The sequence below is a fragment of the Acinonyx jubatus genome, chromosome B3 (genome assembly GCF_027475565.1).
Source record: "Acinonyx jubatus isolate Ajub_Pintada_27869175 chromosome B3, VMU_Ajub_asm_v1.0, whole genome shotgun sequence".
Lineage (NCBI taxonomy): Eukaryota > Metazoa > Chordata > Mammalia > Carnivora > Felidae > Acinonyx > Acinonyx jubatus.
In genome coordinates, this window is record NC_069386.1 from 46991923 (window position 1) to 47008077 (window position 16155).

General features: G+C 34.2%; 1 protein-coding gene across 19 annotated transcripts in view; it reads left to right on the top strand.

The window, feature by feature from the left end:
* Nucleotides 1–16155, top strand: part of ZNF280D (zinc finger protein 280D) — a 375018-nt gene that overhangs the window by 188962 nt on the left and 169901 nt on the right. For 11 of the 19 annotated variants that reach the window (XR_008299158.1, XR_008299156.1, XR_008299157.1 and 8 more), the window contains 5 exons: nt 151–194; nt 3206–3352; nt 5466–5531; nt 5631–5770; nt 11575–11692. Coding sequence is in view for 15 of the 19 variants with exons in the window: in XM_053223979.1 (XP_053079954.1) it covers nt 3217–3352; nt 5466–5531; nt 5631–5770; nt 11575–11692 (460 nt within the window). In the remaining 4 variants the exon portion in view is untranslated. Of the gene's footprint in view, nt 1–150; nt 195–302; nt 372–3205; nt 3353–5465; nt 5532–5630; nt 5771–11574; nt 11693–16155 lie in introns of all 19 variants that reach the window. The other 8 variants (XM_053223975.1, XM_053223974.1, XM_053223976.1 and 5 more) reach the window with 2 other exon arrangements.

The following is a 16155-nucleotide window of genomic DNA, read 5'->3' on the forward strand; positions in this document are numbered from 1 at the left end:
CTTGAATGAACCAATTATGTAAAGTGAGTTGTAAGTAAAAATCAGACATATCGAACTTAAAAATTGAGCTTTTTATAGGAAAAAAGATTAAATATGTGTACACTTAATTTAATGAGATCCACTCTAATACTAGGTATCTTTATTTTATAGGAAGGAAAACAGATACAAATTGCTGTCTTGTCTGGAATCACATGGTGAGTTTTGAGATTAAAATTAGATCCAAGAATTTCTGAACCCCAAGTTTCATGTTTCAATATTTGGCATTAAAGTGACTCATAAAATTGACTGATATCATGTGTCAGTACTCAGGTGACAATTTACAGAAAGTCAACTCTGCAACTTGATGGGCGACAACCCTTTTCAGCCAAAAAGTAAGTGTTGCTGCCACGACTGATAGTAGTATACGTGGCTTTTGTACTGATAAATTTGCTTCAGTAGAAAGAAGGAAGGGTAGGCACACTTTCTTAAAGACAGAAAAACATAAATTTATTGGAGTAACACGCTCACATAAAAAATGATGTAAATTAAAACGTGAGTAAAGTAGAAATGAAGTTTTTTTCTTACGCTCAGTGATAACTGCTAGTTTGGTGTATATAATTACCTGTATTTTTTCTATGCACAGACAAAAATATAATTATTTATAAAAATGTAAAGATGTTATGTGTCTTAAAAAATTGTTTTCTCAACAATGTATCCTGAATGTATTGACAATGGCATTACCCTGTTAAGAAGAATGAACAAGATCTTTGTCTTCTGTATTAGTTTGCTTGGGCTTCCATAATGAAGTATCATAGACTGGATGGCTTAAACAACAGAACTTTATTTCAGAATTTCTCACAGTTCTAGGGTCTAGAAGTACAAGTTCAAGGTGTTGGCAGGTTTGATTCCTTTTGAGGGCCATAAGGGAAGGATCTGTATCACGTCTCTCTCCTTGGCTTAGAGATGGCCATATGCTTCCTGTGTCTTTGGATGGTTTTACCTTTAAGCATGTCCTTCATCCGTGTCCTGATCTCTTCTTCTTTTTTTTTTTTTTTAAACGTTTATTTATTTTTGAGACAGAGAGACAGAGCATGAACGGGGGGGGGGGGGTCAGAGAGAGGGGGCACACAGTCTGAAACAGGCTCCAGGCTCTGTCAGCACAGAGCCTGACGCGGGGCTCGAACTCACGGACCGTGAAATCATGACCTGAGCCGAAGTTGGCCGCTTAACCAACTAAGCCACCCAGGCGCCTCATGATCTCTTCTATTAAGGACATCAGTCATACTGGATTAGCACCCACCCTGATAACTTCATTTTCATCTCATTATCTCTTAAAGACCCTGTCTCCAAACACATTAAGATTGTGAGGTACTGATGGTGAGGACTTTAATGCATGAATATTAGAGAAACACAATTTAGCCCATAACATATACTAACTGGAAACTTTTATTATCCATTTACAAGTTTCCCTAATTTTTAAAAGCTAGGCATTGCCTAACTTCACTTAGTTTCCTAGCCATAGATTATTATATACTATGTGCTTACTGCCTGTCTAGTGTGTAGAGAAATACACTCAAAGAGTTCAGTTTGGTCTTGGACATATAGTAATATTTTTAATTACTTTACTTGAAGAACTCTATGTAGTTAATAAAACATTATAGTTTAGAAAATAAAGGGATCAATTAATATGTTTATGACTTTTGGGAAAATGGAAAGGCCTTCTTTTTTTTGGTAGGTGGACTATTAACATTTAAATAATGTTAAGACAGGAAATGATTTGTGACATACTTTTATAGAAAGGAAAAAATTTAAAAATTTATAAAATAATGGTTCTTAATTTGATAAGGTATTTCTTTTGTATGCCATCAAAGAATTGTTTCAGTTAGTATGTTTTAAGACCTGGTAGAACATTATCCTAATTTTGAGTCAAAAGTAGAAGTGGCATTACTTTAATATAATAAAAAATTACCTTTAGAAATGACTATATTTAAATGATAAATGAAATATATTATTGTCAAAGCCAGAACCCTGGAGGGTTTTTTTGTTTGTTTGTTTTGTAGACCACCACCCATCTCATTCTGTGTATCAGTTAAGCACCACTTATATCTAGTTGGGATATACGTTTAGGCCTTCAGTACTGTTTCTCTTCTTTCCCCTCTTCCCCTCTTCCTCTCTTCCTCCTCTTCTTTTTTCTCCATCTTAGCTTAAAGCAATCAATATATGCAGATAGTTTAAAAAGTCAGATAGTCCAGGGACGTTTGCATGGCTCAGTTGGTTAAGCGTCCATCTCTTGATTTCCGCGCAGGTCATGAGTGCAAAGTCCAGCTCAGGGCTCAATCCCAGGAACTGCTAGATCATGACCAGAGCCGAAATCGAGAGTGGAATGCCTAACCGACTGACCGACCCAGGAGTTCTTATCATATTTTTAATCTTATTTTTTGTTTTGTGAATATTACTTTTTATAACATTCTTTCTTATCTAATATCTCTAAAGATGCAAATTGTATTTTCTTTAATATTTTTCTTGCTCTCTGCATTATTTCTTTTCCTTAGGATTCTTTATCTTTTTTATTGATTTGTTCTAAAAGACAGGAGATTTTCCTAAACTTTCTGGTGCTTATTGATTGTCCATTAACATTTAAGAGTGAAGTATTAAAATGCTTCGTAGGAGTTCTGTTCTTTGTCAGAACTTCTAGGATGGTGTATGTTCATATTTACTGCATGTTCTTTGGTCTCTTTCTTTAGGTGAGAAATGGTCTAATTTGCCCCGAATGGAATAAGTCTCACCTTGTTCCCTTATTTTAGTCTAGCATCTCATCACTACTTTGTGTCTAGAATTCCTGAATTTGGTTTAGTTTTACTAAGTATATCTCCCAGGAGATGCCTCCTAGTCTTAGTTTATTTCCCATTTGTTAATATGCCCCCCTCCTCCCGATAATGGTTAGGTACAGTCCTTTTGTAGATAAAATTATATTCCAGGCATATGACTAGAACTCATTTTGACTTTTCCATTAAATAACTACTACTGTCAACCATTATCTGTCTAAATTGGTTTGTATCTTAGAGAGTGAGCTCTGAGTTTCTCACTTGCTGCCATGCACTATCTACAAATATCAAGTCACATTGCTATTAGGATGATTAAAGTAGATTTTAAATATACTATGAATTTTTAAAAGTGTATTTTTCTTTTTGAAAATAAGGTTTGCTTCTCTCCTTTTGGAAATTAGATAATTCAAAAATGGCAGAACTCTTTATGGAATGTGAAGAAGAAGAGTTGGAACCATGGCAGAAGAAAGTAAAAGAGGTTGAGGATGATGATGATGATGAGCCAATCTTTGTTGGAGAGATATCAAGTTCAAAACCAGCAATTTCAAGTAAGCATTTACTTTTAGTGAAGCCAAGTTTTATAAAATATTGTTTCTAATGGGAAAATTTGTGAACTGCTTTATAAGGACATAAGTTCCTTGGAATATTACCATATTATAAAATAGTAACTCAAATTCTGTTAGTGAAAACATGATGGTTAAGGTCAGGTTGAATTTATACCAATTAGGGATGACTGATAACAGTATTCAACTAGAACAATGTATATTAGTTTTAGAATAATTCTTTCCAAAAGGAGATTGACCCCAGTAGAAATTCTCTTCTGGACTGTTAAGATGCAGAATTTAAATGAATTTATTGTTGTTAAGGTATAAGCCATAAAATATTTTAGTATGTGGAATATGAGTCAAGTGTTTGTATAGAACTGCTAGGTAGGAGGGTACAAACTTGTGTTTTGTAGAATACAGCCACTAAAAAGTATTTCAGCCAATAGTTCTTTGATGGTTGGAGTAATACTTAATCTTAAATTTCTGAATGAAAATGGTGTCAGGTTGTTTGAACAGGTTTTTATTCTGTAAGACATTTGTAGTGCTTAGATATACAGTACTGCATTGCCATTATCAGAAAACAACTCTACTTTTGTGTGGCCTTTACTTTATAGAGTTATTTTATGTGATCTGGTTCTATTTTTACTGTGAGGTAAAAAGGAAATTTTTATGAGGTTTGGTACTGTTTGTGCTTTTACCTTTTCCTGACCAGCAGGTTTTGGCAAATCCCCACTCTTCCAATTTTAGCTTGATTACCAAAAAATCTAGAAGTTACAGAGGTAACACACATGTCAGAATCAGGAACTTTCAAGTGATCCTGAAAGTTAAATTAGGATCAGATAGACTTCAGGTATACTGGTAGATTTGAAACCCCTTAAGTTATAAGATACCCTGATAAACTGTAAGTTGTTTTAGTCTGCAATCTCTGCTAGTTTTTCCCTTTCAGAATTCTTCAGAGTAGGGGCAGCTGGGTGTCTCAGTCAGTTAAGTGTCTGACTCTTGATTTGGCTCAGACATGATCTCACGGTTGTGAGATTGAGCCCTGTGTCAGGCTCCGCTTTGAACGTGGAGCCTGCTTGGGATTCTCTCTATGTCCCTCCCCAGCTTGGGCTTTCTCTGTCTCTCTCAAAATAAATACATTGAAAAAAAACAACTCAAAAGTAATGCTACAGATAATCCAATGAGATCCCTTATAATAACACTTCCAAGGCTTCTAGAGGTGTGAGTGGGATATGGAGGTTGGATAAGGTTTGATTTTGAGTGGTAGGATCCTGAGTCATCACTCAAAGAAAGATACATATGCTAATTATAGACTGCATATACATATATTTTTGGAAGATTTTTATTATGTGGACCTTTTCTTTACCATGAAAGAAACTTTAGGAAGTTTGACTTATATGTAGTCAGATTTATTAATCTTTTACTTCTGGCTTTTAGATTTTGAGTTACAATTAGAAAGTTTATTCTTATTCTATAAAACAAGGCTAGTAATCTTGTTTCTTTGGTAGATAAAGATCTATATGTTTAAAATTAATCATATATATTTTTTAATGTTTATTTTTGAGAGACAAACATTTTTTTTAAAATTTTTTTAACATTTATTTATTTTTGAGACAGAGAAAGACAGAGCATGAACAGGGGAGGGGCAGAGAGAGAGGGAGACACAGAATCTGAAACAGGCTCCAGTCTCTGAGCTGTCCGCACAGAGCCTGATGTGGGGCTCGAACTCACGGACCATGAGATCATGACCTGAGCCGAAGTCAGCCCCTTAACCGACTGAGCCACCCAGGTGCCCCGAGACAAAAATTTTTGAGAGACAGAGCACAACTGGGCGAGGGGCAGACAGAGAGGGAGACACAGAATCCAAAATGGTCTCCAGGCTCTGAGCTGTCAACACAGAGCCCGATGTAGGGCTCGAACTCAGGACTGATGAGATCATTACCTGAGCTAAAGTTGGACACTTAACCAACTGAGTCACCAGGTACCCCAAAATTAACTGTATTCTTAAATCAGTGATAACTTATATACTTCTTCTGGGAATCTATTTGATTGTTTCAGTTCATGATTTCTGTTTTATTCAAATAATGAATTTTAAAATCACTGTAATTTTTTGTAGATATTTTGAATAGAGTAAACCCAAGCTCATATTCAAGGGGAATAAAGAATGGTGCGCTCAGTCGAGGTACAGTATTATTTTAGTATTTTATTTTAAAGTGAAGTATTTTGACATCATTGATTATATCTAAATATATTCAATGCACTGTTTAATTTTAAAATACAGGTATTACTGCTACATTCAAGCCTACAAATCAACACTACACGAACCCAGCATCAAATCCAGTAGCTGCCTCGCCTGTAAATTTTCATCCTGAATCTAGATCTTCAGATAGTTCTGTTATTGTTCAGCCTTTGTCTAAACCTGTAAGTGTTTCTAAAACTACACAGCTCAGGGATACATTGGATATTATTTATCAGTATAAACAATGCCAATTAAAATTCTGCATTGTCGTGGGTAGTCATCCAATAGAAGCATAATCAGCATCAGGAATGTCACTATCTATATGATAGCTCAGCCAGTATCCGGAGTAATATTGGAAGGAACTACTGATGTAGTCTGTTCCTAAATCAGGTAACACACTTAAATAGTAAGGTATTGGAATTTGCGATAACAAAACATGAATAAAAGTATTACGAATATTGCATAATGGCAAAAATTGTAAACTGGGTCAAATGTTCTTAGTTCTTAATTGGAAAACTTTTGAGAAGACATTGTAGCTTTTTATTCTGAAAATATACCTTCATAATTTAGTTCACTTAAAAAATTCTTAACAAAAAGTAATAGTTAATGGTAATAGTTAATATTTGTAATATTTATGAGGCTTTGTTGTAAATTAATCATTTAAGTCTTAAACGACCCTGTGAAGAGGCGCTATTATTATTTTTCCTGTTTTATAGTTGAGGAAATTGAGGCTCACAGAGGTTAAATAATTCATTTAAGGTCACACAGATGGCAAATGATAGATCTAGAATTTCAATCCAGACTAACCCATAGTTTCTATGTATTTGTATACATATGTACATATAGGTATGTGCGTGTGTGTATGTGTGTATACTTAATATATACTTAAAATGGAGCCATTGCCTTACTGTAGCAGTTTTCAAAGTATAGTCTTCAGTCCCTGGGGTTCCTCTGAGACTCTTCCATGGGTTTTGAGAGTCAACACTATTCTCATGATAATACAAAGACATGATTTGCCTTTTCTTTTTTTTTTTTTATTTAAAAAAAAATTTTTTTTTCAACATTTATTTATTTTTGGGACAGAGAGAGACAGAGCATGAACGGGGGAGGGGCAGAGAGAGAGGGAGACACAGAATCGGAAACAGGCTCCAGGCTCTGAGCCATCAGCCCAGAGCCTGATGCGGGGCTCGAACTCACGGACCGCGATTTCGTGACCTGGCTGAAGTCGGACGCTTAACCGACTGCGCCACCCAGGCGCCCCCATGATTTGCCTTTCCTACTGTGTTGATATATGCACCGATGATGCAGAAGTAATGGTGGGTAAACTGCTGGTGCCTTAGTATAAATCAAGACAGTGGTACCAAGCTGTATGAGTACTTTTTATATTCGTCCCCACTGTGCACTCCCAATAAAAAATATTCATGCTCAATTTCCTTGATGAAATGTTATTAATTTTGTTAAATCTCTACCTTTCTATGTGTCTTTTCAAAATATTTTGTGTGATGAAATAGTATGCGAAAGCACTATTGTTTCCAAAGTTTGATGATTATCTTAAGGAAAAGCACTTATGTGATTCAGTTGTGAGCTAAACTACCCACTTTCTAAAAAATAGAAGACTACTTTTACTTGAAAGCACGACAAGCCATAGTATATTATTTATTTTTGTGTATCAGTAATATCACAGTCTTCATGGTGTAAAACCACACACATTGTCTCACAGTTTCTGTGGGTTAGGAGTCAGGTCATGACTTAGCTGAATCCTCTGCTTCAGGTTCTCATGAAGCTACTTTCAGGGTGTGGACACTGAGGTTGTGATCTCATCTGAAGCTTGACTGGAGACCTATCTGCTTCCAAGTTCTCATGGTAGTTGGCAGCATTCAGTTTCTTAAGGGTTGTCAGACTGAGAATCTCACTAAATGACTGGCTTTTGGCTGGCTTTGCCACCTGAGTTTTCCCAGTTTGGCTTCTTACATGCTCAAAGCCCACGAGAGAGAATATGTAGCAGAATGCCATGCTGATCTAATGTAATGTAATCACATACACAAAATCATGTAATCCTGTCACCTTTGTTGTATTCTCTTGGTGAGAAGCAAGTCACATGCCTTGCCCACACTAAAAGGAAGGGAATCATGCAGGACATGAACACCATGGGGTGGGGATCATAAAGGCCACTTGAGAGTTTGTTTGCTGCACATTGTGAGTTATTCAGTTTTGGTTATTTGGTAGACATTTCCTCAAAACTGAACAAAGTGCACACTTAAAGGAAAATAACTGATAGCATTTCTTCCCAATAATAAAATTGAGCTTTCAAGCACAAATTAGAATTTTGGAAAACTTGTATCAGCCACTATGATCTGACAGCTTCCCAGTACTTAAAGACTTCTCTGATGGGTGGTACAGTTAATAAATGTGATTTTTTGTTATTGTATAGTAAATTCTGTTAACATTTGGAAGATAATCATAATTCACAGAAACCAGTATTTTTGAAATAACCAGTGCATGATATTATAAAATCATGCATGGGTAAAAGATCATTCAAAGTGTAAGATAGACTAATAGATTTTATTTTAACAAAGTACAAAAAATTCAGTGATAAGGAGTCAGATTCCACATTGCAGTAAATCTTTAAGAAAATATCAGTGTTGAATTTTGGTGTGGTATCAAAGAAGTGTACCCATAGTTATCCCAACTTGCTATTAAAATACTCCCTTTTTCAACTATATATCTTTATGAAGCCAGATTTTCTCTATATTTTTCAAATAAAATAACATACTCTAACAGATAGAAAACAGAAGCAGATATGAATCTGTAACCGTTTTTGATTAAGCCAGACATTAAAAAGATTTTCAGAAACGTATAACAGTGCCATTCTTTTCACTGATTTTTTATGTGTTGTAGGATAGTCACTTTTCATAAAAATGTTATTTATGTTAATCTATAATGGGTTTATTGTTATTTAAAATAAATATTTAATGTCTAATATTATAAATATCAATAGATATAACCCAACTAAATAAAACCTTTTGGGCCCTCAGTAATTTTTAAATGTGTTAAAGGGGTCCTGAAACCAAGGAGTTAGAGTACTAAAACAAAAGGTTACCCAAAATGTAAAGGTTCTTTGCTATTAGTTGGAATTGAATTAACTCAGTGCTTTTTTCATGTATATCTATCATAAGCTATTTGGCACTGGCCTTAGAGAAATAATAAATTTTAATGAAAATGTTTATTCTTTTGACAATAAGGGAAACTTCTAAAGCACCTATAAATTTTCTTGCAGATGTCCAAGTTCAAAACCAGCACTGAATCCAAATACTTTTGTGAGGAATAATATATTTTTTCTGTATTTCATATTACTATTAGGTAATCTGCAGATCTGTTAGCACTAAAATTGATATTCTGAGGTTTTATTTTTCATAAAAGTTATTTTAATTGTAATTTATGTAAAAATGAAAAGGAAGGCTGTAGATTTTTAAATCTATGGCTAAGTAAATTGAACTCCCACTTATATTTTGAAGAGGTTATATATCATAAAAAAATAAGGATATCTTTGGGCAAATGTTTCTGTCCCCTGAGTTGTTAATGACTTGAGATAATTATTATCTGAAATAATAACTCATAGTGATATCAGCTCTAAGTTAAAAAACTTAGATTGAAGCGAGACTTGAATGCTGATTCAACCTTGCTCCTTAGCATTGTCAAAACCTCTTTGAGCCTCATTTTCTTAATTTCTAAAGTGAGAGATTTTACCCAGACCACTGACTCTATCTTGGATCCTAAGGTTGTGCAGGTTATTTCTGGGATTTCAAAAGTTGGAAAGCTACTTGAAATGTATTAGTTGGATCACATTAACTCAGTATACTTTCCATAAGTTGTTGGCTTTTGCAGGATAGAAAACTGGAAAAAGAAACTTTGTTATTTAATTCAGTTTGATAAAAAATCTTTCTGACTTGGACCCAGGAAGAAGAAAGAAAAACAAAAGGAAGGGTTGTACGTTAGTGTTATAAAAGTTAGAAACTAGAGCTTTTTCTAGCTGAGAATATTTATTTCTCTGGGCATAGTTTTAAAATCAAAACACCTCAGTTGGTGTTTCCCAATCTTGTAAGTTCTTAAAAGGAGAGATTGTGCCAGTTGGTCTGTGTGGGTCCTACAGATGAAATATTGTAAAAAACTCTCCAAGTGATTCTAATTTGCAAAGTTAAGAATGTCATATATTCTGGAATGAATTGAGACCCCTCTATTTAAGGGAATTTACTCTGAAGTTAGGAAGCCACTGCTTTTAATAAATTATAATTACAGTTTTTCATTTTTTGGTGTGTGCACGCACACTTTTTCATGGAATATCTTTATACCTCAATATCTCTTTGAGATCTCTTGCAGATGGCAGGGATATATTATTATCACTTATAATAAAGTTAGCGTGATATAGCCTAATGGAAATAAGGCCTTGGAAATAAGGCCTCGATTCTAATTACAGCTACATCAACAACAAGCAGCTGTATTGGGAAGCCTTATGTAACCACTCCTAAACTTAGTTTACCTATTTATAAAATAGGGTATAACGTTAGGTTTTTATTAGTAATGTGACAACTACTTGATTTAATACATACATGTGTCATGAAGTACAAGTACATTTAAAACACAGTTGTGGCCATTATTTCAGTTTGATAGGTGAATAACTTGAAGCTCAGAAGTGACTTGCCCAAGGTTACATAGTTAAATGTGCCAGTCTTCTGAATCTCAGTCTAGTGTCTGTTCCACCCTTACTATTCCATTTGATATCTTTTTGAACTGTTTTTTAAGACATTAAAAATTCCCTGTTGGAGAATTATTTTAATCAATTATTATTGAATACTATGTGCCTGCCCTCTGAAATTGTTGAGCTTAATTAACCAGAGTTGTTTTCCTAATAAAGTATTAACAATATTAACTTTGTATTTCTGTTAAAGAACTATTTTGTTAAATACATGTGGATATTTTCTATTTTTTAAGTGCAAATTGGGAGAAAATATTTATTATGAAATAAGATTGTGCTTTTTTACAGTGAAGTCATGACATTACTGATTTTTTATATTACATTGTTAAGGCCCAAATAAAGATAATTTACCTGTTATTTCTCAAAATTTAGAAGTGGTTTGAGTTACTTACACACTTGTTTCCATAGCTTCCAAGAGCAGAGCAGCTGGTCCAGATTATTCCTATAAACAGTTTCCATTTTAAATAAACCCTGTTTGCCTGGCTTTCTTATTTGTTTACCCTGTTGATCAGGTAGCTTTCATATTTATCCTATGAAATGGAAGATTACCTGGTCTAGCATGGCTTTCTGTGGAATGGTAGGAAGAGTGGGGCGGGGCAGGGTGGGGGTGGGGGGACACCCATTCTTTCTTTTCCTGACCCTTGCCTTATAAATTTTTCCAATTAGGATGATTACAAAAATCAAACCATGTGATATATTCATCCCTAAACCTGATGCCCAGCACTACAGATTGACTTCTAATTTGTTTGCCCTGATATTTTGTCTTGGGGTGGGGGTTTATAGAGATACAGAAGCTTTTATAGTTATGTCAGTATGTTTTCATATTTGTTTTCCTTTTACCCAAAGATTTTGATAAGTTTTACTGTTTGCTCTTTGATAGGAATACTGCATTTTTAGTAGCCCTCTAAAGTGTATCAATCCTATTGATTTAAAATAAGTATATGTTTCCTTGATCTTGAAAAAAATCAGACTAAGATTTGCCCGGTTTTAATTCGCTAGTTAGGAACAAATCAGCTGTAAGTAATAGCTTCCTTTCAGTTTTACTAGATGATAATTTTGACAGTAATAATTACCTTTGTGTTTTATAACTTATTAATTACTAATTGAGTCATCAAAAGCTATTCTTACAATATTGAGATACAGTTAAGTTTACCTTTAGAAAAGTTTATGAAAGAAAATAATTGTAACTATGTTGAATAAATGTAATATTCTTCCTTTGAAATATTTTAACAGGGTTATATAACAAACTCATCACGAGTTGTGTCTAATAATTCTTCAGAGTTACTATTTGATTTGACCCAGGATACAGGATCATCACATTACCAAGGGGGACCGACGCTTTCTATACCAGGTTGGTTTTAGCACTTTTAAACAAAATTATAAGAAGAAACTTGATGAATATGCATATGTAATTGACTTTCTTGTAAGGTAGAATGGCGCTAATAGTTCATGAATACCTTTCTTGGGTGACTTTTTTTCCCCCTTGGATGGTTTTAAGTAAAATTTTATTTATTAATAAGACATTTTATTTTTATTTGTTTTTTATTTATTAATAAGACATTTTATTAATAAGACATTGGCTAATGTTCTTACTTGGCACTAAAAATGGGCTGAAAAATCATAAAATAATTTCTGTAAGTTATAGAAGTCCTCTGACACCATAAATACTCTGTTAAAAGAAGTATTAATTCCCATGACTAGTGTGAAAAAGTATATGGTTACAATTGATTTCCTAATTAGATTAGCGTCTTTCTATTCAGTAAAGCCTTTAGATACTGTAGTTACATATGATTATAGAATGCTATTATAAAGTGGTACAATAAATTTGTATATAGCCAGTACTCAGTATATGCCCATTGGAGGAATATGAAATTTCTCTGTTTAGTAGAATTAAAGTTCTTAGATTGTATACTAAAACATAGTTCTTCATTAACCTAAAATAAATTAGTAATCTATGAAAGAATTTCATCTAATTGAAAATTCCCTGTAATGAAGGCAATTATGCTTTGTATCTTAGCAGTTTTGGTATATTTCAGATATTTGACTAAATAGAGACAAGTAAGATTTGAGGGGAAGTTTTAGATTATTTACTAAAAAATCTGTGTGGAGAATCTACTAAACCCTCTTAACCATTTTTGTTTTTTTTTTTTAAAGCAAGACAGAAATACAAGCACACTTACTTTAAAAAATTTTTTTTAATGATTATTTTTGAGACAGAGCATGAGCGGGGGAGGGGCAGAGAGAGAGGGAGACACAGAACCCGAAGCAGGCTCCAGGCTCTCAGCTGTTAGCACAGAGCCTGATGTGGGGCTAGAACTTATCAACCGCTAGATCATGACTTGAGCTGAAGTTGGATGCTCAACTGACTGAGCCACCCAGGCACTCCTCTCCTCCAATTTTTTTTATTGTAATATTAGTGCCTAAAATGTTTTTTCATTTAGATAATATTGAGTTCATATTCATTTCTTGGTGTGTCACTTACATGCTTTATAAAAATATAGTCAGTACAATAGGTAAGAACCAAAAGAAAGAAGAAGAAAAATTGTTGTCTTAAGTCTGGTTTTCTAAAACACAGAAACTTTATTAATAGAAAAAGTGAATTTTTGAAACTTCTTGGGATAAGGACAATGACTCCTGCTCAACCTGTAAGTTTTCTGTTGCAGAGAGAGTTTAGCCTGAACAGTAAGTAGGATGAAGAAGAAGATGTAGATTTAAACTGCCGTTCTTAAGATTTTTGTAGTCTTTATCAAGTCTTTATACTTCAGTTTTCTCATATTATTAAAATGGAGATTTAATTTTTCTTTTTTAATGCATTTATTTTCCAGGCCTGGAGTCAGCCATCAGGAGATATAATTTTAATTCTCACTCTACTTTAGTCAGGGATTTTTCAGGCACAAATAAGATAAATAAAATGAAAGTGCATTATGAACTTTATAAAAAATTTTTTTGATGTTTATTTACTTTTGAGAGAGACACACACACGCAGAGCATTGAGTACGGAAGGGGCAGAAAGAGGAAGACACAGAATCTGAAGCAGGCTCTAGGCTCTGAGCTGTCAGCACAGAGCCCAATGTGGGGCTCAAACTCATGAACTGTGAGATCATGACCTGAGCCGAAGTTGGATGCCTAACCACCTGAGCCACCCACATGCCCCAAACTTTAAAGGATTTGACACCAGTTGGTGTGAATGATAATATGTGTTTTATGTTCAGTAGTATGATTGACTACTCTGCAATGATCATGGATATTTGGAGAAGATTGGATTTGAGCTTGTTCTTGAAAGGATTTTTACTGGCAGAGAGAGAACTGTTCAGAATAGGAAACAACACAAGCCAAAGACAACAGGGATAAATAAGTTGAAGGGTCAGAATTTAAAACTCCTAAATGCAGAGTGATTTTATTATATTAAAAATTTCTTATAGTAAAACAGTCTGTTTCTACTCTCCAGCCTGTTATGTAAGCAGATGCATAATTAAAATATCAGCATTCAGTGGCTTTTCAGGTAACCTAACCATTTGACAAGAGGTGATTGCACAAATCTTTTCCAGGTACCCATATTATAGCCATAATGATGTGCCTTGAGGATGGAAAAAAAATCATTTTTATGTTATTTCACAGGATGAACAGAGGAGCCAACTAATATAATATTCTTTATTTTTCTCGCATGTTTCCCCTTATTAAAAAGTTGATAGGTGAATCTATTAGAATAATTTTTTTCCTCTAAAGTAAGATACAGAATAATTTCATTAGTAATGATAACAGCTACCATTTATTATTGAATGCTTTCTATGTGCCATATATTGTATGGGTACTTTTTAAAAGTAAGTTAAGATGCAAAATATTTTTTTAGTAATGATAGTAGTTGTCATTTATTATTGAATGCTTTCAGTGTGTCAGATATTGTGTTGGGTGCTTTAAATATATTATCTTAATTGATCTTAAAACAGCTCTGTAAAATAAGGCATTATAACTCTTATTTTACAAAAGAGGATACTGAGGCCAAGAGAAGTTAATTAAATAAACCAAGAATACATAGCTAGTCAGTGACAGAGCCTCGATTTGAACTTATACTTTCTGACTTAAAACCCTGGAATATTTCTAATATATTTACTTTACTGCTCCTACTTTCAGTGTACAGTTGAGAGAATGAAAATATGGTGTGCAGTTTTAGAATGCTTATTACCATGTACAGTTGAATGTTATTTTCAAAAAGAGCTTTTGCCTGGCCTGGTTATATAGCCTAAATATCCCCATTTCTCTTGCTAAAGCTCTGAATAAGGCTTTCAGGTGATGGTTTTCAAACTGTTTTTAGGAGTAAAATTCCTATGCAAAAAAATTTTATTCAGAAGTCTAATAAATAAAATATACAAGAGTTTCTCTGTTAGACATACCCTCTATATTCCCTAAAATGAGCCTTTTAGGCTCTGGGAACATAATTTGAAAACCTTTATGCCTACACTCCTTCCATTATGAGTCCTTTCATATTTTACCCTTGATCTTAGCCAAAAGGCCAACAAGCCATGGGCTCTTTCATATGAATGAGTGAAGTATTATCGTTTAAGATTAGTTTTTCTACTTTGTACTTAGGAATTTTCCTCAAGTTTTTTTTTTTCTTTTAAGTGTATTTATTTATTTTGAGAGGTGGGGGTGGTGCACAGAGAGAGAGAGAATCCCAAGCAGGCTCCACACTGTCAGTGCAGAGCTCCCATGTGGGGCTCCAACCCATGAACCAAGATGATGATCTGAGCGGAAATCAAATCAGACACTTAACCAACTGAGCCACCCAGGCACTCCTCTTTTTTTTTCCTTTATGTTCATTTGTTTTGTTTCTTAAATTCCACATATGAGTGAAATCATAGCGTATTTGTCTTTTTCTGACTGACTTATTTTGCTTAGCAGAATACTCTCGCTCCATTTATGCTGTTGTAAATGGCAAGATTTCATTTTTTTATTCTTTTTTTTTTAATGTTTATTTATTTATTAGAGAGAGAGAGAGAGAGTGCGTTAGCAGGGGAAGGGCAGAGAGAGAGGGAGAGAGAGAATCCCAGTCAGGCTCTGGGCTGATGTGGGGCTCGATCTCATGAACCGGGAGATCATGACCTAAACTAAAATCAAGTCAGACGCTTAATGGACTGAGCCACCCAGGTGCCCAAAGATTTTATTCTTTTTTAATATCTGAGTAGTATTATATTACACACACACACACACACACACACACACACACACACACCCCACATCTTCTTTATCCATTTATCAGTCTATGGACATTTGGGTTCCTCCAGATTTGGGCTATTGTTGATAATGATGCTATAAACATTAGCATGCATGCATCCCTTCAAATCACTATTTTTGTATCCATTGGGTAAATACCTACTAGTACAATTGCTGGATGGTAGTGTAGTTATTTTTAACTTTTTGAGGAACCTTCATACTGTTTTCTGCAGTGGCTGCACCAGTTTGCATTACCACCAACAGTGTACAAGGGTTCCTTTTTCACTGCATCCTTGCCAACACCTGTTGTTTCCTCTGTTAATTTTAGCCATTCTGACTGGTATGAGATGATATCTCATTGTATTTTTGATTTGTGTTTCCCTGATGATGAGTGATATTAATAAGCATCTTTTCATGTGTCTGTTGGCCATCTGTATGTCTTCTTTGGACAAATGACTATTCATGTCTTCTGCCCATTTTTTAATGGGATGATTTGTTTTTGGATGTTGAGTTTGAGAAGTTCTTTATAGATTTTATATACTAATTCTTTATCAGATATGTCATCTGCAAACATCATCTCCCATTTCATAGGTGCCTTTTAGT